Raw genomic sequence first — 25,707 nt, forward strand, 5'->3', positions numbered from 1 at the left:
CCAGTAATTACAACCAGCTTCATCGGCGACAACCAGATTTGTAGAGAAATCCTCCTGTTTCGTTCCTTAAATAGAGGCGTAGATGTGATGACATCACTTGTGAGCAACTTCTGGCGCAAAGTGGTGGGGGGGGGGGGGGGACTAATGAATGCATATAACTTGCTACATTTACACGATCTAACCCTAAAACACATTTATTTTGGATGATATTGGTCGCGAAAGCTTTCGTGTTAAACTGCACACTACCTTACTATGCAGTCTACTATAGACCATACGACGCAATACACACAATACTACTTTGAAAACCCATTTCTTTAGAACTGTGTTTAGTTTGTTGTCTTCATCAAGTGGAAAATTTATCGCAGCCAACTAATCTAAACACTTGACTTTCATTATGAATGGAAAGGAAAAAACTGAAGGATCCGGAGGAAAATCCATGCAGTGACCACAACGAGGAGAGGGAAAGACGCAAACTCCACGAATAGTTGTCAATCACAGCTACCGCTCGCTGATTGATTGATTTCATCGACGGACAAACTCCTTGATTTAATCAGTGATCGCATTCTTAACGAGACGGTGAACTGTAGCGTAATCACTCTTCGTTATCCACGCACCGGTAGCGTTGGTTACCTGGTGATGGGTTCAATGCGTTAGTGAACTGACTGCTCACAGTGTCAATTAACCCGTGGTGGCAATCATCAGCGATAGCGCTGTGGGCGACAGCAATGATGGTGGTGGTGATGATTGCAATATTCTACCATTTGCTGTCAGCTGGGATCGCGTTGTTGTGATGTTAGGGCTACGTTGCTTATCATGGTGCCTGTGGTTTTGTTTACTATGATGTCAGGGCCATGTGGCTTCTCGCTTCGTAGTGGTGGTGTTCAAACACAACCAACTATGACTAGAAACGTGGACTCCGTTAACATCATCATCATCATCAGCTGCATCGTCATCAGCTGCAGCATCATCATCAACTGCATAATCATCACCATCAGCTGCATCATCATTATCAACTGCATCATCACCTGCATCATCATCATCATCAGCTGCATCGTCTTCATGAGCTGTGTCATCATCATCATCAGCCTGGTTACCGGTTGCAGGCCAGTAGTGAGTCACCTTGCACTGCACAGCGACTGGCTGCCATTGGGGTGTCCCCTAGGCTAGAAGCGAACCGCGCTGTGAGACGTTTAGCTTTGCGTTGTGTAGAGGCTGGGGCAGTAATAGGAGTTGGGGTAGTAGTCGCTGTGGTAGTGATCGCTTAGTGACAATGGTTTGGGTAGTGATAGGGATAGTGATCGGAGTAGTGATACGGGTTGGGGTAGTGATAGTTGTTATAGGTAGTGATGGTGATAGGGGTTAGGGGAGTGATAGAGGTAGGGGTAGTGGTTAGGGTAGGGACATGGGTAGGGTAGTGATTGGGGGTTTGGTCGTGGTAGAGGTTGGGATGATGATAGTGATATGGGTCTTGACAGTGATAGTGGTGATGGAAGTGATAGGGGTTTTGGTAGTGATAGGGGCAGTGGTATGAGTAGGGGTAGTGATAGGGGAAGTAATAACGACAGAAGTAGTGATGGGGGTAGTGATAGGGGTAGTGATAGTGATAGGGGTAGTGATAGGGGTAGTGGTATTACTAGTGATAGGGATAGTGATCAGGGTAGTGATAGGGGTAGTGGTAGTGATAGGTGTAGTGATAGGGGTAGTGATCGGGTTAGTAATAGGGGTAGTGGTAGTGATAGGGGTAGTGGTAGCGGTAGTGGTAGTGGTTGGGGTAGCCCTGCTGATAGCTGGTTTGCAGGGGCAGTGAGTACCAGTAGCAGGATGAAGATGCAGGTCTAGGAGACAAGAGGTGGGCGTTGTTCTAATGGAGGAGCTGAAGCTGCAGGTTGTTGTTGTTGTTCTAGTCAGGCTGAGTGCTTTATGTGCAGATTTCGATTTAAAGCTTTCGTGACTGCAGGGATTCATCTTCTTGGTTCTTTCGGTAAAGTCACGTAGAAGGGAAGTAATACAATAATAAAAATAAAACATAATAAAACAATTCTCACGACGTTTCGGCCACAACGCAAGCAGCCGTCCTCAGGCGAAGAATGAGAACATTATCAAGCTAGGAGCTTATATAGGTGTAGCGAGGAGGAGCGCCTTAACAAAAGAATGTGCATATGAAGAACCTTCCAGGGGGCTCTGGAATAATCCCCAACCCCTCACCTGGGGTCGGGGAACTCAGCCTCTCAACGGTCCGGCTCTCTCTAGCTCAGGGTGGCACTCCCTACAGATCCGTGCCCGCAACTACAGATAAGTATACATAGGGCGGTGTATGCTATGTATTTCCGATGCTACAGATGTACGTAGAGATGTGACTTATTATTCTGTGACAGGTGCAGAATGTTACAACGCCTCCGCCTGAGAGGACGCCTTCTGCATATTTGCAGTTTCTCTCTCCCCGTGGTTGCGTGGATTTTTCTCTGGGTCCTCCCGTTTCCTCCCCCACAAGACTAATCAACATCACACATTTCATCAATTTGGAAACCACTATGAATGTCCACGTGATGATGATATCACCCACTTCGTAAAGATCACTTATGTAATGAGAGCGTATGTGGGGTTTCGCCTCCCCAGCCCCTAAGCCAACCAGGCGCCACAAACCATCGGGGGCAGGGTCTAAGGGCGGAGCCCGCGGGCGTTAAGGGAGGGGTATTATCTGGAAAGTTCTTAAGGGGTGTGGCGAATGGCGGAGTCTGGGTGACGTGGGAAGAGGATATAAGGGGGAGCCGGAAGGGGCTCGTTGTTAGTTGGTGGGAGCTGGAAGCTGAGCCACGTCGGGAGTCTCCGCGAGCCATCGGCCACGTGGCGACGCGGAGACGGCTCCCAGCGCGCCGTCTGCTAGCGGTGCGCGGGAGAGAGGGGCGCGGGAGCGTCATGGGAGCGGGACGTCAGTTCTGCGACGTGCCACGGAGTGACCGGGAGAGCGGAATGCGAGCTGTCCATTAATGAAGAAATAAAGAGACGGAGACACAGTCGCTTGTCGTCGACCCATTTTATTACACTTGTTACAGCCACAACGCTTCTGAACAAAGTGCTATATATCCCAGTGTGCTTTACTTGGTAAAATATTTTTTAATTAGTTTTAGTTTGGGTCTCGATGAGTATTTGTCACTATTGGTCTTTGTGTGTTTTTGTGGGTTTATGTGGATGTCCATGGTTCTAAACGAGTCTCTGGATCTCTTTGGGTCTCTACGGGTCTCTATGAGTTATGAGTTTCTATCGGTCTCTGTGGGTGTAGTTTAGATAACGTCAACAACAACAACAATGGTGGTTGTGCAACTCTGCAGGTGAACGCGTTGCAGAGGTTTTTTGAGATGATGTCGTGGCACAGAGCTCCTCCTCTGATACCAAAGAAACTGCCGCGCCGGGAGATACAATTATAATGGGGCGGTGTCGACCTGTGGCTGTGTGAGTTCAGCGGTGGTGGTGGCGGTGGTGCAGAAACCCTTAACAGCACCACGGAGCGCATGGACACGGAGCGCAGATGCACGTAGCTTGCTACACACGATGCGTAGTGATGCGTTGTGACACGTGGTGACGCGTTGTGACACGTGGTGACACGTGGTGACGCGTTGTGACGCGTTGTGACGCGTGGTGACACGTGGTGATGCACGTGGCTCACTACACACGACTTGCAGTGACGCGTAGTGAACGCAGGTCACGTGAGTCCGCGTGAGTCCACGTGAGCGTCACCACTCCAGTTGAAGAGCATCCCGCATGGAGCGTTCGACCGTCTCAGCTCCCTCACCCACGCCTATTTCGGTGGCAACCCATGGGAGTGCGAGGGCAGGGGACGAGCGTGGCACTGTGGTGTGGGAGCTATGCACCAGGCTGTGTGTGTAACTACGTTGGTGTTGTGTGCATGGCATCGTGGTGTGTGCGTGCGTATGTTGCGTGTCTTTATGTATCTCTGTGTGTATCTGTGTATGTATCTTTGGCGGCCTATATAGGTGCTTCTACTCGTTAACAGTTCTTGCCACAACAGTCTGTTAACGCTGTACTGGGGGTCTTTGTCTTCGTGTCTGTGTGTGTCTGTATCTGTGTGTTTATCTGTGTGTGTGTATATCTGTGTAGTCACGATTATCTGAACCGGTCCTGGGCCTCCTCTAGGTTGACTCTGCCTCAAATAAGTACTTGATGCGGTGTGTAAACATCGCCACTGGGGAAACAAATGCGGTCGGGCGTGGTCCTCATATGTCTTTCTGGCCTTCAAAGGTGCTCGCTAACAGCACTTGCCCCAACAGTCTGTTGCACGAAATACGGAGATCTGTGTCTATCTAATTTTTGTGTGTTCTCTATAACATCATAAAAGTTTACCGGTGTTGTGTTGCATTGAGATTATCTAGAGGAGTGGTTCTTAACATTTCACTGCAGCCTGCACCCCTTTGATTGTCAATGCTAATAAATTGTATACTGTGAATAAACACGGAGGGTTTGATGAAACAAAGTAAGTTGTACTTACATTTCCCCGTGAATAATTTTTTTTTCGATGATTTCCCTTCTAAAATAAATCTGCCCGTGTCTCGCACCCCCAGGGTGTGCGTGCCGCACCCCAGATTAGCAAGAGCCACTGGGCTTAGAGTGTGGAGCTGCTTGTGCCGGTTACCAACAGCGTGGCCGTTATTGGTACCAGAACACTTTGCGCTGTCTGGACTGTGCCTCCACGGCCACCCCTCACCCACGATGCCCGAGTGCTGAGCGGCCCAGCCACTCAAGTAAAGGATGTCCGTGCATTGGCAGTCCCAGGGGTGTGGAGCGGAATGATCTATAACTCTGCACATAAATCTTCTTGGTTCTTTCGGTAAAGTCACGTAGAAGGGAAGTAATAAAATAATAAAAATAAAACATAATAAAACAATTCTCACGACGTTTCGGCCACAACGCAAGCAGCCGTCCTCAGGCGAAGAATGAGAACATTATCAAGCTAGGAGCTTATATAGGTGTAGCGAGGAGGAGCGCCTTAACAAAAGAATGTGCATATGAAGAGGAATTTAGCATACCAATGGACAATGCGTAGGGGGTGGGCGGAGGGGTTTCAAAGTCCCATTATGCCCATGCATTATGCAGGATCAACAGCACCACGGGGGGGCGCAAGGAACAGCGTTAATAAAGGAAAGGAATGTTAGTGATATGTAGCTGCATTTACCAAACAACCACGTAGAAAACTGAAGTGAAAACTACATAAAAAACTAAAATATAAACTGATACTTACTATACTCTACAATATGCTGAGTTACTAACAACAAATAATAAAATTACAATTCTACGTCGTAAGAAATATATAATATACTTCCATCTAAACTTTATTCTCTTAGCATATACAGTACTATATACTGCCATAGATAAACCCAACATTAAATTATATAATGTATTGCTGTAAACCACCTTATACGTTATACATTTTAATATAACACTATGTATTATTCATCTCACCCTAATGTGTATCGAAATGGTTTATTACGTCCTTCCAATGATTGCTAAGCCTGAATCCATCTTCTCGGTTAAAATTGTATCTGTGTTTGTATATGTGGATCGCCTCATGAACGAATCTCTCATGATAGCCAGATGGCTTGCAGAGAACCTCCGTCTTGGAGAAGTCAATGTCATGTGAGCCCACTGAGTTGTAACAGTGGTCTGCCACGGCTGAGGTGTTTGTCCTACCGTGTTTTAGATCAGCTTTATGTTCACGAATGCGGTCTGAGACGTGTCGTTTGGTTTCCCCAATGTAACTGCTACCACAGAGGCAACTTAGTTTGTAGACGCCAGGGTACTGTATGTCTGGAATCACATCTTTTACAGATGGTACCAGATCACGGATTTTATGTACTGTGTTGAATCGGACCTGGATCTTGTGTTTAATCAGGATTTTGGAGATCTTTTTTGTGACCCCAGCAATGTAGGGTAAGGTGATGGTCTTGAAAGGCTCCTCAACAGGATCTTTCTTGATGGTTGGAGTGATGGCTTTGCGGATTGTGTAGTCGGAGTAACCATTAGCCTTAAGAGCTTGGCGTACGTGTTTGAGTTCACTGGAAATGTGTTCATGGTCGGAGATGCATTGGGCTCTATGATATAGAGTCTTGATGAGGGAATTCTTCTGGGATGGATGGTGGTGGGAATCCGGTTTTAGATAAGCATCCGTGTGGGTGGCTTTCCTGTAGACAGAGTGGCTCATTGAACCATCAGGTCTCCTTTTGATTAGGACATCCAAAAAGGGTAGCTTGCCATCATTTTCGACTTCCATGGTGAATCTGATGGCTGGGTTATGGAATTGATGTGGTCGAGAAATTGGTCTAGAGCAGGCCGGCCATGTGGCCAGATGACAAAAGTGTCGTCTACGTACCTCTTCCATAAGGTCGGGCGTAGAGTGGCAGTCTGGATGGCGTCCGTCTCAAATTTTTCCATGAAGATGTTGGCTACAACCGGAGATAGGGGGGAGCCCATTGGGGTGCCCTCAATTTGCTTGTAGAAGGTTCCATTCCAGGTGAAGTATGTATTGGTTAAGCAGTGTCTCACCAGAGGGGGTACCCCAGCATTCAGTCCTTGATGAACCAAGTCTTCAATGATTGCGATGGGGTCAGGCACAGGCACCTTGGTGTTCAACAAGGTGCCTGTGCCTGACATTGAAGACTTGGTTCATCAAGGATTAAATGCTGGGGTACCCCCCCTGGTGAGACACTGCTTAACCAATACATACTTCACCTGGAATGGAACCTTCTACAAGCAAATTGAGGGCACCCCAATGGGCTCCCCCCTATCTCCGGTTGTAGCCAACATCTTCATGGAAAAATTTGAGACGGACGCCATCCAGACTGCCACTCTACGCCCGACCTTATGGAAGAGGTACGTAGACGACACTTTTGTCATCTGGCCACATGGCCGGCCTGCTCTAGACCAATTTCTCGACCACATCAATTCCATACACCCAGCCATCAGATTCACCATGGAAGTCGAAAATGAGGGCAAGCTACCCTTTTTGGATGTCCTAATCAAAAGGAGACCTGATGGTTCAATGAGCCACTCTGTCTACAGGAAAGCCACCCACACGGATGCTTATCTAAAACCGGATTCCCACCACCATCCATCCCAGAAGAATTCCCTCATCAAGACTCTATATCATAGAGCCCAATGCATCTCCGACCATGAACACATTTCCAGTGAACTCAAACACGTACGCCAAGCTCTTAAGGCTAATGGTTACTCCGACTACACAATCCGCAAAGCCATCACTCCAACCATCAAGAAAGATCCTGTTGAGGAGCCTTTCAAGACCATCACCTTACCCTACATTGCTGGGGTCACAAAAAAGATCTCCAAAATCCTGATTAAACACAAGATCCAGGTCCGATTCAACACAGTACATAAAATCCGTGATCTGGTACCATCTGTAAAAGATGTGATTCCAGACATACAGTACCCTGGCGTCTACAAACTAAGTTGCCTCTGTGGTAGCAGTTACATTGGGGAAACCAAACGACACGTCTCAGACCGCATTCGTGAACATAAAGCTGATCTAAAACACGGTAGGACAAACACCTCAGCCGTGGCAGACCACTGTTACAACTCAGTGGGCTCACATGACATTGACTTCTCCAAGACGGAGGTTCTCTGCAAGCCATCTGGCTATCATGAGAGATTCGTTCATGAGGCGATCCACATATACAAACACAGAGACAATTTTAACCGAGAAGATGGATTCAGGCTTAGCAATCATTGGAAGGACGTAATAAACCATTTCGATACACATTAGGGTGAGTTGAATAATACATAGTGTTATATTAAAATGTATAAAGTATAGGGTGGTTTACAGCAATACAGTATATAATTTAATGTTGGGTTTATCTATGGCAGTATATAGTACTGTATATGCTAAGAGAATAAAGTTTAGATGGAAGTATATTATATACTTCTTACGACGTAGAATTGTAATTTTATTATTTGTTGTTAGTAACTCAGCTTATTGTAGAGTATAGTAAGTATCAGTTTATATTTTAGTTTTTTATGTAGTTTTCACTTCAGTTTTCTACGTGGTTGTTTGGTAAATGCAGCTACATATCACTAACATTCCTTTCCTTTATTAACGCTGTTCCTTGCGCCCCCCCGTGGTGCTGTTGATCCTGCATAATGCATGGGCATAATGGGACTTTGAAACCCCTCCGCCCACCCCCTACGCATTGTCCATTGGTATGCTAAATTCCTCTTCATATGCACATTCTTTTGTTAAGGCGCTCCTCCTCGCTACACCTATATAAGCTCCTAGCTTGATAATGTTCTCATTCTTCGCCTGAGGACGGCTGCTTGCGTTGTGGCCGAAACGTCGTGATAATTGTTTTATTATGTTTTATTTTTATTATTTTATTACTTCCCTTCTACGTGACTTTACCGAAAGAACCAAGAAGATTTATGTGCAGAGTTATAGATCATTCCGCTCCACACCCCTGGGACTGCCAATGCACGGACATCCTTTACTTGAGTGGCTGGGCCGCTCAGCACTCGGGCATCGTGGGTGAGGGGTGGCCGTGGAGGCACAGTCCAGACAGCGCAAAGTGCTCTGGTACCAATAACGGCCACGCTGTTGGTAACCGGCACAAGCAGCTCCACACTCTAAGCCCAGTGGCTCTTGCTAATCTGGGGTGCGGCACGCACACCCTGGGGGTGCGAGACACGGGCAGATTTATTTTAGAAGGGAAATCATCGAAAAAAAAATTATTCACGGGGAAATGTAAGTACAACTTACTTTGTTTCATCAAACCCTCCGTGTTTATTCACAGTATACAATTTATTAGCATTGACAATCAAAGGGGTGCAGGCTGCAGTGAAATGTTAAGAACCACTCCTCTAGATAATCTCAATGCAACACAACACCGGTAAACTTTTATGATGTTATAGAGAACACACAAAAATTAGACAGACACAGATCTCCGTATTTCGTGCAACAGACTGTTGGGGCAAGTGCTGTTAGCGAGCACCTTTGAAGGCCAGAAAGACACATGAGGACCACGCCCGACCGCATTTGTTTCCCCAGTGGCGATGTTTACACACCGCATCAGGTACTTATTTGAGGCAGAGTCAACCTAGAGGAGGCCCAGGACCGGTTCAGATAAACGTGACTACACAGATATACACACACACAGATAAACACACAGATACAGACACACACAGACACGAAGACAAAGACCCCCAGTACAGCGTTAACAGACTGTTGTGGCAAGAACTGTTAACGAGTAGAAGCACCTATATAGGCCGCCAAAGATACATACACAGATACACACAGAGATACATAAAGACACGCAACATACGCACGCACACACAACGATGCCATGCACACAACACCAACGTAGTTACACACACAGCCTGGTGCATAGCTCCCACACCACAGTGCCACGCTCGTCCCCTGCCCTCGCACTCCCATGGGTTGCCACCGAAATAGGCGTGGGTGAGGGAGCTGAGACGGTCGAACGCTCCATGCGGGATGCTCTTCAACTGGAGTGGTGACGCTCACGTGGACTCACGCGGACTCACGTGACCTGCGTTCACTACGCGTCACTGCAAGTCGTGTGTAGTGAGCCACGTGCATCACCACGTGTCACCACGCGTCACAACGCGTCACAACGCGTCACCACGTGTCACCACGTGTCACAACGCGTCACCACGTGTCACAACGCATCACTACGCATCGTGTGTAGCAAGCTACGTGCATCTGCGCTCCGTGTCCATGCGCTCCGTGGTGCTGTTAAGGGTTTCTGCACCACCGCCACCACCACCGCTGAACTCACACAGCCACAGGTCGACACCGCCCCATTATAATTGTATCTCCCGGCGCGGCAGTTTCTTTGGTATCAGAGGAGGAGCTCTGTGCCACGACATCATCTCAAAAAACCTCTGCAACGCGTTCACCTGCAGAGTTGCACAACCACCATTGTTGTTGTTGTTGACGTTATCTAAACTACACCCACAGAGACCGATAGAAACTCATAACTCATAGAGACCCGTAGAGACCCAAAGAGATCCAGAGACTCGTTTAGAACCATGGACATCCACATAAACCCACAAAAACACACAAAGACCAATAGTGACAAATACTCATCGAGACCCAAACTAAAACTAATTAAAAAATATTTTACCAAGTAAAGCACACTTGGATATATAGCACTTTGTTCAGAAGCGTTGTGGCTGTAACAAGTGTAATAAAATGGGTCGACGACAAGCGACTGTGTCTCCGTCTCTTTATTTCTTCATTAATGGACAGCTCGCATTCCGCTCTCCCGGTCACTCCGTGGCACGTCGCAGAACTGACGTCCCGCTCCCATGACGCTCCCGCGCCGCTCTCTCCCGCGCACCGCTAGCAGACGGCGCGCTGGGAGCCGTCTCCGCGTCGCCACGTGGCCGATGGCTCGCGGAGACTCCCGACGTGGCTCAGCTTCCAGCTCCCACCAACTAACAACGAGCCCCTTCCGGCTCCCCCTTATATCCTCTTCCCACGTCACCCAGACTCCGCCATTCGCCACACCCCTTAAGAACTTTCCAGATAATACCCCTCCCTTAACGCCCGCGGGCTCCACCCTTAGACCCTGCCCCCGATGGTTTGTGGCGCCTGGTTGGCTTAGGGGCTGGGGAGGCGAAACCCCACATACGCTCTCATTACATAAGTGATCTTTACGAAGTGGGTGATATCATCATCACGTGGACATTCATAGTGGTTTCCAAATTGATGAAATGTGTGATGTTGATTAGTCTTGTGGGGGAGGAAACGGGAGGACCCAGAGAAAAATCCACGCAACCACGGGGAGAGAGAAACTGCAAATATGCAGAAGGCGTCCTCTCAGGCGGAGGCGTTGTAACATTCTGCACCTGTCACAGAATAATAAGTCACATCTCTACGTACATCTGTAGCATCGGAAATACATAGCATACACCGCCCTATGTATACTTATCTGTAGTTGCGGGCACGGATCTGTAGGGAGTGCCACCCTGAGCTAGAGAGAGCCGGACCGTTGAGAGGCTGAGTTCCCCGACCCCAGGTGAGGGGTTGGGGATTATTCCAGAGCCCCCTGGAAGGTTCCAGAAAGGGGTGGTACCGGGGTCGGAGAGTCCCCGAGGTGTGTATCAGAGGTCGCAAACGGGTACCCGATACCCGTACCCTACCCGATACCCGGCTACCCGTACCCGGCCGGGTACGGGTAGCCGGGTATCCGTTTGCGACCCTGGTGCGGCCGGGTACAGGTACGGGTAGGCCGTGAGTCACTGGTGAGTAACCGTTTGTCACTCATTTCCCAACGTCTTGTCTCTTCTCACAATTCAAGTTCCTATAGAATCAACCCACCCGCGCCTGCAACATGGCTTCATCCCAGAGGTCGCAATCGGGTACCCGTACCCTACCCGATACCCGGCCGGGTACGGGTAGCCGGGTATCGGGTAGGGTACGGGTACCCGTTTGTGACCCTGGTGTGTATAAAAGACGGACCTCAGGACGGCTCGAGGCAGTGCTCTGAAGACGAAGACAGAAGGACGATCCCGAGATCCGACGTCCTTTTAAGGGCCAGGGCTGAGCACAGGCCAGTGGTCGGGACCCGCACCTTGGCTGGGTCGGGTCAGTGTAGCCTTCAATAGGTCACCCTTAGCCGGAGGACTCAGAGCCCATATCCCCAGTGATAGGGCACGTCAGCCCGGAGGCCATACCTCCCCAGGTAGTGGGAGTTAAGGGGATTTCTGTTATAAGATTAAAATAAACCGTGTTGCCTCTAAAGCTATGTCTCCAATCTCAGTGGGAACCCACTACACATCTATATACGATTTAATAATAAGGCATTATTAATATAAAGAGCCAATAATGTGTCCCACGCGTGACGTCACTCCACACGAGGCTCACTCCCCCCTCATTCATATTCATGAGTTGGTGGATTTTCACACGAACGCAAAGGTCGAGCTGAATTAAATAATGTATTACGCAAAGTCGCTTCAAATTTGACGTTTCTTTACAAAAAGTGACGGAAAAAATAAATCTACGCAGCACAGTGCTCCATCTGTGCGTGACGTCACTGCAAAAGAGTCCCCCCCTCACTTCATTAATATTAATTCCCTCATGGAAATTTACACGAACGCACAAGAAGGTCGCGCACTCCATTTATATATAGCAACTAACTAAAAAGTTAGTTGCTATATATAAATCTATACAAGATATAAGAATAAGGCACTGCTATATATAAATGTATACAAGATATAATAAGTAATCGTACAGAGCAGCGAGATTGTGAACGTGAAGGGAATTTGCGCACTTGGGAAGTCTCCTGGCGTGGGACAACTTCACGGGAGACGTGAAGAGCGAGGATCGCTGAAAGGCAAAACGAGTCAGTGGCAGGTTTCACTAACGTCTGGCAGAAGCAAGCAAATCTTAAACTCCGGCCAACTGCGCCTGCTCAGACATCCTGTACCTCAGCCGCTGGATCTCTCAGCACCCAGGAGTCGTGAGGAATAATTATGACAGAGTGGACCCCGATTCAGCGCGCTGCTCTGGTACCAATAGCGGCTGTCCGCTCACTCGGCACGGCAGCGAGTGGACAGCGCGGTGAGAGCCTCGACTGAGCTCGCAGTGCAGCAGCAGCTGCAATACATTTCGAGTGTCCAATATCTTATTGCTGTCCGTCTTTGTTTTAAAGTCCAAGTCTCGCAGTCATACAGAGCTGTTACTGAACACGCATGTTGTGCTTTAAGACGTTCAATGTTTAGTCTTCTCGGTTAATATTTCATTTATTCTGCCAGATGTTAGTGAATCCTGTCTCATACCTACTGATTTTGGCAATCATTATCCCTCTGTCTCTGTCTCTCCCTCTGTCTCTTTCTGTCTCTGTCTCTCTGTTTATCTGTGTCTCTCCTGCATTGTTTACTATTATGAAACACATTCGTTGACAAACATTACAATAATAATTACAATAATGTTTGTGTGCAGATACAAATTCAGCTTCATTGCTTTCTATTGTAGAGGTGTTACGGAGGGCAAACAAACACACTGGGCGTGGTTATGCCCGTACGCCGAGAGGTGCTTACATCCACGTCCGCACCGTTTAGCCTGGGGCGCTAACACGGCGCTGGGATCCCCCACGGCCCCACCCCTCAGTGGGGGAGTTGCTATATAAGGCGGTGAGCCGGAGGGCTCGGGGTTCAGTGTTCAGCCTTAACCAGTGAAGCAAGAAGACCGGCTAGATAGGCCCTGGGACTCCCCTGGATCGCTGTCCTTCTCAGGACCGACCAGGGCAAGCCAGTGGCGTGGCCCCGAGAGCCCAGAGCCGATGTTCTTGTAAGAGCCGGACTGGGGACTCAGGGTGCCGTAATCCCAGCTTAACCAGGGCTGGGTCAGCTAGCCTCCCCTAGCCCGGTAGTGGAGGACCTAGGAGTAGGCTAGCCGTGACATAGATTGTTGATCTCCCTGTTAGACAGGTGAAGCGGCCGAAACCCCTTCGAGTGTTGTACATCTCGGCCTGTTATGTACTTTGTGCTTAATAAATAAGTGTGCCTCCAACTACGTCGTCCAAGTCTCCTGGAACCTACTACACTATTGTAATGCGGGCGTAAACGGCCTCGCGGATATGACGTCACGGGGGGGAGGAGTTAGGTCACGTGAGAGAGAGGGGTGAGGTCTTAAGGGAGAGATACCGGAAGAGACGGGAGAGTTTTGGAGATAGAGACAGAGTGAGGCGACGCAGGGCGGAGGTTGGAGAGTGGCGAGATCGTCACACACCCAGTAAGACTCGGCACCGTCGGCCAGCGGTGACCGAGCATGGTGGAACGGGGAGCAGCGGTGGAGCTGCAGTGAGAGCAGCCAGAGGACAGCACAGGGGACCTGCAGCGGAGCTGCAGGAGCGAGAAGGGCTACAGGAGCGAAGGCAGCTATGGAGCTGCCAAGCGGGGAGGCTCTGAGCGAGGGCCGTGTGGGACAAGTGTAAAGAACCCAAATAAAGGACAACGGAGACAGACCCAGTGAACGAGTCCTTTATTACATTATTATGAAACAAATTCGTTGCCAGATATTACAATAATTATTATCTTTGTGTTCACATAACTACTCTGGTTCATTGTTTACTATTATTAAACTAATCAGTTGCCAAATCTTACTACAATAATGTTTGTGTGCAGATAATAACTCACGCGAAACGTCGTACTCAAATCCTAAATGTTGTGGATTCACTCTTCAAACACACAGGTGGCCTGAAGAAGTAACTTATTAGTGTTTTGTTAACGTGACACATTTTTTACTGATTGGCCGTGTCGGGTGGTGGAGGGTTACGACACATTTATAATAACGCGATCAAACCCAAAACCCTCATTATGAATAATACTGGTCGCGAAAGCCTACGCGTTAAACTAGTTTATAATCAGTGACGGAAATAAGCAGATGGATACACTACATTAAAATGTACTTTTCTCTATATGTACCAATATTATTTGCCAGAATAAAATTATGAAGAGTAAAGAATTACAGGATTGAAGTCTTAGATGCTTAGAGCAAAATTGTGTGCATTTTTTTATAACGTAAAACGCGTCTTATACGAGTTTTACCAATTGTTTCCTGTAGGTGGCAGCATATTCTTGTGTATAGGTATGTCCTGTATACAGCAGGCGTCAGGGTCGGTATCAAACCCACGACCTCCTGCGTACCAGGCGAGGTAGTCAACATCTCATCAGGGTCGGTATCAAACCCACGACCTCCTGCGTACCAGGCGAGGTAGTCAACATCTCATCAGGGTCGGTATCAAACCCACGACCTCCTGCGTACCAGGCGAGGTAGTCAACATCTCATCAGGGTCGGTATCAAACCCACGACCTCCTGCGTACCAGGCGAGGTAGTCAACATCTCGTTGCGTATTCTCCGTGAGCCAACGGCACTCCGCTGCAAGCGCTTTGCATTCCCTGGCCAAACCGTGGCTCCCCGAGTTTGAATCATCAACAGAACCTGAGCTGTAATGTACGTGAAAAGAAATCACATTCGTTCAATGATAAATGGGAGGTCTAATCAACTAAGAAACCCCGAAATATTTGTTTTACTTTACTAAGGCTCACTGAGACGCTGTGTAGACATTTTTCAGAAGCGACCTTGACCACCACAAATGACAGCTCAACTCAAGGGCCTATTATCATCATCATCGCGTGTAAATGTAAAGCAGCGGGCAAACACTGTAAACGCGCAACGTTGGCTTTAAATCTGGAGGGGAAAATCGGAGGACCCGAAGAAATATCCACACAACCACGGGGAGAGAAGCACGCAGACTCCAAATATACAGCAGCAGGCAGTGTCAGGGTCGGTATGGAACCCACGACCTCCTGTACACGTGGCGAGGGAGTCAACATCTGCCGACTACGGAATCTCATTTGGGTCATTTTTTTGTAACTTCGATGCGATTTCTGATATTACCGCGTTTTTTAAAATTTACATAACCAATAATTTTTCATTTATTCACGCGAGTGTTTATTGTTGATGGTGAGTGTTGTAATTCGTCGTACGGTAAAAAGAAAAATTTAAATTAATTAAAGTACATTTTTTTTTTACTTTTATTAATTTAAACATTTTTTACCGACGTGACTTTACCGAAAAAACATAAGAATATGAATCCTTGCAGTCACGAAAGCTTAAAATCTAGATGGTAAAAAGAAAGTTTAAAAAAAAAAATGGATCCGCCTTGGAGCCAATCAGATTTCAGTTTCTCCTCTGTCACGTGACGCAGAGTTTTTTTCCCGCCAAATTTTCTGGCTCCTCCCCCTCCTCGCTCGCCGCCATTTTCAGGATCGTGGTGAAGACGGCGGCCTTGACAATGACGACGATTCACCAGCGGTAAGTGGTCGCCACTCTCACTAACACACACTGACAATCACACACACACACTGACAATCACACACACACTGACAATCACACACACACTGACAATCACACACACTGACAATCACACACACTGACAATCTCACACTCACTGACAATCTCACACTCACTGACAATCTCACACTCACTGACAATCACACACACACTGACAATCACACACTCACTGACAATCTCACACTCACTGACAATCTCACACTCACTGACAATCTCACACTCACTGACAATCTCACACATACTGACAATCTCACACATATTGACAATCTCACACACACTGACAATCTCACACTCACTGATAATCTCACACTCACTGACAATCTCACACACTGACAATCACACACTCACTGACAATCTCACACTCACTGACAATCTCACACATACTGACAATCACACACACTGACAATCTCACACACACTGACAATCTCACTCACTGACAATCACACACACTGACAATCTCACACACTGACAATCACACACACTGACAATCTCACACACTGACAATCACACACACACACTGACAATCACATACTCACTGACAATCTCACACTCACTGACAATCTCACACATACTGACAATCACACACATACTGACAATCACACACACACTGACAATCTCACACTCACTGACAATCTCACACACACTGACAATCTCACACTCACTGACAATCTCACACACACTGACAATCTCACACACTGACAATCACACACACTTACAATCTCACACTCGCTGACAATCACACACACACTGACAATCTCACACACTGACAATCACACACATCTGACAATCTCACACACACTGACAATCTCACACACGCTGACAATCTCACACACGCTGACAATCACACACATGCTGACAATCTCACACATACTGACAATCACACTCACTGACAATCACACACATACTGACAATCTCACATACACTGACAATCACACACACGCTGACAATCTCACACTCGTTGACAATCTCACACACATGCTGACAATCACACACACTGACAATCTCACACTCGCTGACAATCTCACACTCGCTGACAATCTCACACACACTGACAATCTCACACACGCTGGCAATCTCACACACGCTGACAATCTCACACACACTGACAATCTCACACACACTGACAATCTCACACACACTGACAATCTCACACTCCCTGACAATCACACACACACTGACAATCTCACACTCACTGACAATCTCACACACGCTGACAATCTCACACTCACTGACAATCTCACACTCACTGACAATCACACACTCACTGACAATCACACACTCCCTGACAATCACACACACACTGACAATCTCACACACACTGACAATCTCACACGCACTGACAATCGCACACACACTGACAATCTCACACTCACTGACAATCTCACACACACTGACAATCTCACACACACTGACAATCTCACACACACTGACAATCTCACACATCCTGACAATCTCACACTCACTGACAATCTCACACACACTGACAATCTCACACATACTGACAATCTCACACATACTGACAATCTCACACATACTGACAATCTCACACATACTGACAATCTCACACACACTGACAATCTCACACACACTGACAATCTCACACACACTGACAATCTCACACATACTGACAATCTCACACTCACTGACAATCTCACACACACTGACAATCTCACACACACTGACAATCTCACACATACTGACAATCTCACACACACTGACAATCTCACACACACTGACAATCTCACACATACTGACAATCTCACACATACTGACAATCTCACACACACTGACAATCTCACACACACTGACAATCTCACACACACTGACAATCTCACACATACTGACAATCTCACACACATGCTGACAATCACACACACTGACAATCTCACACTCACACACTGACAATCTCACACTCACACATTGCCCCAACACAAGACTGCACACAGGCAGGGCTGGATTAAGATTGTGTAGGCCCCTGGGCTACAGGTGACTGTGAGGCCCCCAGTAATATTTCCAAAAGGAAAACAAAGTTAAAGAAAAATATAATTTATTTTTACAAGGCTAACAAGAAATAAAATTCAGCATTCAAAAATGAGATAACTTGTCTCTTAATCTCTGGAGGCCCTCGAGCTGGCGGAGGCCCCTGGGCTGCATCCCCTAAAGCCCCCATGCCTTAATCCGGCCCTGCACACGGCGGATGCTTGTCTCTGTAGTTTCGTGTGTGCATGTTGTAACGTGAAAGGTATAGCTGCAGAGTCGATCGTATATTGTGTGTAACGTGTAAGGTATATCTGCAGAGTCGATCGCATCAGGAAGCCCTCGACAGAGCCCGGTGCTAAAAGGCTTCAATGCGACCGGTGTGCCTACAGCACGGATCACACTGGACACATGAAGCAGCATGAGAGAACGCACACGGGTGAAAAGCCATTCAAGTGCACCGTGTGTGGGAAGGCATTTGCTCGTTTACATCATTTACGAGTTCACCAGAGAATGCACACGGGCGAAAAGCCATTCAAGTGCACCGTGTGTGGGAAGGCATTTGCTTGTTTACAAACTCTTAAACATCATGAGAGAACGCACACGGGTGAAAAGCCATTCAAGTGCACCGTGTGTGGGAAAGGGTTTATTGCGTCTGGACAACGAACGAGGCATGAGAAGAGCCATGAGAGGGTGAAATCTACTTGCGAAGGTCAAAGTGCTGCTGCCATGAGTCCATCTCTCATAAAACAAGAACCGGAAGAAATTGACAACTTCGCTACGTGGCCAGGAGTGATGGTGAAGTGTGAAGAAGAGATAACGGTGAAGCGTGAAGGTCAGGGTTCGACTGCAGGTGGCGACCTCCTGGTGGATGGAGTCGGCGTGAAGCAGGAGGAAGAGAACCAAGACTGTCGCTTGTGATTGCCCGGTCCCTTCTGAAAAAGGGGTCATTTAGCCTGGTCGGCATTACCGGGAAAAAAAAATGTGTTCGTCTAGTGGTTAATAAATGTGTTGCTTCAAGTAGAACCCTGAGTCTCCCTTCGTACCCACTACATATGTATAAGTGCATTTCTATGTATCTCAATGCATCTCTATGTATCTCTATGTATCCCTGTGTATGTCTATGCATCTCTATTTGTATGTATATGTGTCTATATAGTTCTTTGTATCCCTCGATGGTGGTGAGGAGATATCTCGTCTTGTTCACCCAGCAGCTCGTGATTCTCCTCATCCCTATCCCGATACAACTCGCTGTGATACTCAGTAGCCCCATCTCTGTGGGTCTCTCTTCTTTGTCCATCTTGCCATCCCTGCCTTGTCTCGCTCTTTTATTGCAGCCTGATACTCTAAACTCGCGGCGACGTTGATGGTAAATGTGGAGGGAAATAACCGGAGGACCCGGAGAGAAATCCACGCGACCACGGGGAGAGAGACAAAGTCCGATCATACAGCAGGCGTTGTCAGTGTCTTGGATCGAACCCACAAATGCCTGTATAACAGGATAAGTAGTTAAAATCTCTCTAGCCACCATGATGATGATGAGAGAGCGAGAGACATTCAAACTCAATATATACAGGTGTCAGGATCGAGATCGAACCCACAATTCCATGCAAGCCAGGCGAGGTAGTTAACATTTCTCTAGCCACTGTGGAGCCGTGTGTACCATCGGCACAGAAGCGGAGTTTTACACCGACGCTTGAAATGACTTTGCCAAGAGGAAGAATCTCCATGCGGTGAAGAGAACAGCGCCCAGAATAGACCCTTGGGGGACACCGCAAAGCGGAAGCTCGCGACCACCATTCAGAGACACCGCCTCTATATCACAAACTCTGTAGTACATTTGTAATAAAAGACTCCGTCAGGCACTGCTGGTCCCTGCTTGTCTTTTATTCAGGTTCTTCTCCGCACCCCGCTGGTCTCCTCCACAGACCAGCGTCGTCTCGCGCGCGCCTCGCGCACGCTCCCTCTCGCGTGCCGCGCACGCTCCTCCGTTAGCTCCTCCACTCCCGCACTCCGCACACCGCTGGCCGACGGCGTGCTGAGGTCCTTCGGCCACGTGGCCGATGGCGCAGATCTCTCTCTCGCCACCCAACGTGGCTCAGATTCTTAACTTCCCCGACTGCCCCGATCTCTTACGGGCTCCCACTTATATCCATTCCCCCCACGTGACCCTGACTCCTCCCCTTCCGGATCGTCAGATCCGGCCTTCCCACACTACCCCGCTGGCTCCACCCCCATTCACCTCGCCTCCCATTGGAGCCGAGGTTAACGGTGGCCCCTCCCACACGCCCCGCAGACCAGGCTCCGCCCCCCCAATACCCCGGGCCATGTGATTGGACCAGAGCCCAGCAACAACCTCATTTACGCTCGCATTACACATTCACACCGCGACCTATCTTAAGATATTTTAAATTATTTCCTTTCACCCTTCCCCCAAATCCCATTCCCACCCGCACTCTACAAGGCGTTCCTTGCCACAAATGAACCGCAATGACTCGCTGCTGATGTCATCAGCAAGGAGCAATAAACCATCATCACGACAACTCCGTCGGACAAAGACGGTCACCCCATTGCATACTTTCTTATCCTATAGAAAGTCACCGCATCATCGCTTCTTCAGCCGTATGCAACATTCTTCTCTTCCGATATTAGGAAGACACGGAGCTATGATGCGCTTTAAAATCATCATCTAAGTTGTCAAACTAATTTATTTAGGACTGCTGCTTGTTGCTGTTTTGTTCAGTTAGCCTCCCCCACCCACAACACACACAGCACTATACACTACATTATACACTACACTATACACTACACAGTGCCGGCCCGAGCCTCTTGGGGGCCCTAAGCAGAATTTGATTTGGGGGCCCCCCTCCCACCACGCAGACTCATCTGTGCTAGAAGATTATTGACACAAATGTCACACTATAATGTTATAGCGAATATTATAAACGAATACAGTGAGGTTATGTATTAATAAAAAATAAAAACAACACTTAAAATACTTCACTCTTTTATTAAAACTTCTGAATACAAACGGTCACAAAAAACATATTAAATAAATTATTTGCAAATGTGCATTAAATGTGCAATCTTTTAAATAAAACCAAAATAGACAAACATTAATCTAATCAAAAATAGAATGTTACAAAAAAAAGATACTTAAATAATGAAAGCAAACATAAGAACAGCAAGGGTTCAACAATGTCAACTGTACAACAATGACCTCAAAATCGTTCCTTCCTAGCTTTTCTGGAGGCAAAGTCACTAATGACATCATTGTATGGTATTGCTTGGCCAACTTTGTTATTAATACTAATGACTGCAAGTCCACTTAGTCTTTCCTGGGCCATTGATGATCTCAAATATGTTTTTATCAATTTGAGCTTGGAAAAGCTCCTCTCTGCTGAGGCAACTGACACAGGCAGAGTGCAGGCTATCCTGAGAGCTACCCAAAGATTTGGGTAAAGCTCACACATCTCATTTTGTGAGAGGTATGTGAGAAGCTCAAAGGCAGTCATCATAGTTTGGGGAAGTTCAGGAAGACTCTCTATCTCTACTGCCAGTGCGCTACCATCAATATCAGCCTCCTCTCCACAAGAGAGTTTTTCCCCAAGAAGCTCACATTGTTCCCTCCGGACCTTTTGATCTAGCTCCCTAAAATTGAGCAGCACTCCAAAGTTCTCTTTAACCTCACTTAGAGACTTAAATCTATCCTCCAATGACAGAATACTACGGTCCACTACAGCATTAAAAAATGACACTTCCAGCCTCTTCATAGCGTCCACTATCGGCTCATCTGCAGCCTCATAGGCAAAGTGCCTTTTTGTAGAACGCAATCGCTTCTCTTTCAGCACTGCTTCTGTGTTCATCCGCTCACAAATTTCTTTAGCAGATGTCTGTGCATCACAGAAGCCTGTTTTTCGGTAACTGATAAGTTCGCCTTTGTTCTTTTTTACAAGGTTAACCGCTACATCAAGCTGCATGTTGGTTGACTGTAGAAGCTTGCTCGTGATGTTAATATTAGACAAAATGTCACACCAGACAACACAACAAATCTGAAACCTAAATGAACCTATCTCTTCCGCAAGGGAGTTGGCTTCAACAGCCACTACAGGGTCAGTCGCTTTACTTCTCAGTTCTAGCAGGGCTTCCCTCACCTTCTCTGACTGGTAGCGCAAAGCTTCAATACTTTTTATCCGGCTTTCCCAGCGTGTCTCACTCCAGGACTTGAGGGTGATGTCAACAAACTTCCGTAAGATGGCCCACCTTTGAGTGGACCCAGCGAACAAATTGTACAGCTTCTCCACATTTCCAAAAAAACAAGAAGCATCCGTTGATGCTTTAGCCGCATCTGAAACGGTCAGATTTAGTGTATGAGAACTGCAAGGCACATAAAAAGCTCTTGGATTCTTAACTAATAGCCTAGCCTGCACACCTTTGTTTTTTCCCTTCATATTAGCCCCATTGTCATAGGACTGCCCCCGACAATCCTGAAAAGGGATGTTCAATTCCTCAAGCCTGTTAAGGATTAGATTGGACAAACCCAGGCCAGTGGATTCTGGAGCTATCAGAAATCCTAAAAAGTGCTCTTTTATTTCTGGTGTTTTGCCCAGAGTGACTGTGCGCACCACAACAGACATTTGTTCATGGTGACTAACATCAGGTGTACAGTCTAAAATAATTGAATAATATTTGCAGTCCTTGATTTCTGCCACCATTACCTCAATTATTTTGTCACTGACACACTCTATCAGCTCATTCTGGATAGTCTTACCCAGGTACGTGTTGTGCTGCATTCCACTATCAATTCGTCTGATGTGGTCTTTTAACACCGGGTCAAATTTTGCCATCAGTTCCACCTCTTTAAGGAAGTTCCCATTGTTGGCCTGATGCAAAGTATCGACAGACCCCCTGAGTGCAAGATTCCTCTCCGCCAAAGACTGAATGATACTAATCAAACGAATGAGAACATCTCTCCAACGATTTCTTTCTGCCTCCAAAAGGGCCATTTCTGTTGCATCAATAGTCTTCTGCTTAGAAAGACGGAGGGCAAAGTCTTTCCACTTCACCATATTACTGCAATGATCTTGACTATTCTCATGCTGTTTCAGCAAAGCACCTACATTTACCCAATCACGCTGTCCCTCTGTTGACAGTTTTGTGGACTTTCTTGTGAATAATTTGCAACAGAAGCAGTAAACCGCATCTTTTTGCTTTGAATAAATTAGCCAGCTTCGCTTGATTTTTTCCCCATTAACTAACTGTCTGTATGTGTAGTGGTAGTGAAAGCTTCGTCCATCTGATTTCTTGGGGAAGGTAAAGGTGTCACTTATTGGCACTGGCCCTCTTCTTACCAGATCAGTCCTTTCTGAGTCTGACAGGAATGCTGACCATTCAACTGGGTCAATTGGAGGAGCTGTTGATCTATCTTGATAGCTGGAGCTTGTTGAGGGAGTAGATGGGAAATCTATTGCAGTGGGTGGAGATGTAGAAGGACCTGTAGGGACATTAGATAAAAATAAAAAATAGAATTATAAAATAACATAACACAGAATATTTTATAGTAAAGCCAACACAAAACAAAAACTTTTAGATTAACTGACCTGTCATGCTGGCTGAGGTTGAAACCGATGTATCAGTGAATGTAAGTGCTTGTAACTGCTCCTCGCTTTCAGTCGCTTGTAACTGCTCCTCGCTTTCAGTCGCTTGTAACTGCTCCTCGCTTTCAGTCGCTTGTAACTGCTCCTCGCTTTCAGTCGCTTGTAACTGCTCCTCGCTTTCAGTCGCTTGTAACTGCTCCTCGCTTTCAGTCGCTTGTAACTGCTCCTCGCTTTCAGTCGCTTGTAACTGCTCCTCGCTTTCAGTCGCTTGTAACTGCTCCTCGCTTTCAGTCGCTTGTAACTGCTCCTCGCTTTCAGTCGCTTGTAACTGCTCCTCGCTTTCAGTCGCTTGTAACTGCTCCTCGCTTTCAGTCGCTTGTAACTGCTCCTCGCTTTCAGTCGCTTGTAACTGCTCCTCGCTTTCAGTCGCTTGTAACTGCTCCTCGCTTTCAGTCGCTTGTAACTGCTCCTCGCTTTCAGTCGCTTGTAACTGCTCCTCGCTTTCAGTCGCTTGTAACTCTGCAGTGGATGAACCTGCAATGATAAAATAAACAAACAAATAAATACATAAATAAATAAAAAGCTAAATGTGTCATGTCATATTAACAGGCTATGTAACCATTTGCCATCAAGAAAAACCTCACCTGCTGTATCATCAGCTGTGGAGGCTCTGACACTCGATATGTCAGTAGGGGCAGGTAAAATTGGTTGTGCTCCAAAGTACTTCAACAGTGTTCCTGGAAAAAAAAAATAGCATTGCATAAATGCATAGTTGATCGAGCAGAATGAGTTTATTTTTCCATCATTACTAAGCAATTCCACACCACACCTAACAATTCATATTCTATTGGCAAATGAGGCATAATTGCAGTATGGTGAAAAATTAACATGGTGATCTACTGCAGCCTATAAATATGAGGATAGCACTGCTACATCAGTTGCCACCATATTAATAAAATTGAAGTCTATTTTCATTACAGAAGTCTCCCCACCTAACATGGCTTTGGTATATTTTCTCATAAAGATCAATACCATCGCTTGCCAAAGATCTTAAAGCAGAGACCGCACGTGCTTTGCCTATGAAGCTGGAATATTCACTTCAACACAAACAGCAATGCTAGCTAAGCTTGTCATCGCTGTTTTCTCCAACTTAAACCGATATCTATCAACGTGAAATACACACCTACTACCTAGATAAATGTATATTAATAACATTTCACTGTTGTGGCGGGGATTTAGCTCTGGTGCGTTATATTACCACTTTTATGGCTTATAAAAATATCATGAGTCATGACTAGCTAGCTGCTTCCTCAAGTGACGTGAGCACAATTTGTGCTGCTGCTGCACAAAACATACTGTAAATAATAATGCAAACATACCTTTATCTCGCTCTTTTTTCTCCTCCTCGGTCCTTTTCTTTTTTCTTTTTTCGGCACCAGAGGGATACGTCCTTTTTTGTGACATGGCTTAGGCGTATTTATTATCGTGACGTACAATTGCGCGCACCTGCCCGCGCCCGCGCCCGCGCCCACGCGAATTGTCAATGAGCCGTGACATCCGTGAGCCGTGACAAAGCAGCAGTTGTCGACAGAATTTTCTTGTCTTGAATCATTTATTCATTCATTCATTAATTCATTTATATCACTTGTTTAAGTTATTTAATTGTAAAAAAAAAAAAAAAAAAAAAAAAAAAAAAACGATTCGGGGGCCCCCTGGTGGCCAGGGGGCCCCAAGCAGCCGCTTAGTTCGCTTATGCCTCGGGCCGGCCCTGACACTACACTATACACTACACTGTGAGTAAGGGCCACGCTGGTTCACAGCTGACTCGAAGGCTGCCGCTGACTGCAAGGGGCTCCTCGTAGCCACGTGTAGCCCTGGGGGCTACGGGGGTCGTTCTGCTTCAGCAACTCCACCTCACCGGGGCTGACAGCGCAGGGCTCAGTGGCCACGGGCTCGCACCTGCGCCCCCTGGTGGCTTCCCTCTCACTGCACTGTCAATAAACACGCGAGGGAATAACCAGAGACTACAATCCACGCGACCACGGGCAGAGAGAGAGAGACACTGCACACTCCAAATATACAGCAGCAGGCATCGTCAGGGTCCGGGATCGAACCCACAACCTCCTACAGACCAGGAGAGGTAGTTAACATTGCTTAGCCACCATACAGCCCCCATTAGGTTCCAATGTGGCCTCTGAGTCGGAGGCGTTCTAACTTTGTTCACCTGTCACA

At 47.0% G+C, this 25,707-nt stretch overlaps 1 protein-coding gene and 1 long non-coding RNA gene across 2 annotated transcripts in view; one reads left to right on the top strand and one right to left on the bottom strand.

The window, feature by feature from the left end:
* The window catches only part of LOC144737916 (UDP-glucuronosyltransferase 3A1-like), a gene marked incomplete at its 5' end in the record, with an annotated part of 157,828 nt that extends 147,348 nt beyond the window's left edge, over positions 1 to 10,480 (top strand). The window contains one exon of the mRNA XM_078620796.1: positions 10,386 to 10,480. Coding sequence (XP_078476922.1) covers positions 10,386 to 10,480 — 95 coding nt within the window. The remainder of the gene's footprint in view (positions 1 to 10,385) is intronic.
* A 10,387-nt stretch (positions 10,481 to 20,867) lies between these two features.
* On the bottom strand, positions 20,868 to 25,243 carry LOC144737896 (uncharacterized). The gene is made up of 4 exons (XR_013589101.1): positions 24,855 to 25,243; positions 24,120 to 24,212; positions 23,479 to 24,009; positions 20,868 to 23,372 (listed from the first exon to the last, which is right to left on the bottom strand). It is a non-coding gene; the product is annotated as an uncharacterized LOC144737896 (long non-coding RNA).
* Positions 25,244 to 25,707: the final 464 nt, after the last annotated feature.

The sequence above is a fragment of the Lampetra planeri genome, chromosome 75 (assembly GCF_965212315.1).
Source record: "Lampetra planeri chromosome 75, kcLamPlan1.2.h2, whole genome shotgun sequence".
NCBI classification, from domain to species: Eukaryota; Metazoa; Chordata; class Hyperoartia; order Petromyzontiformes; family Petromyzontidae; genus Lampetra; species Lampetra planeri.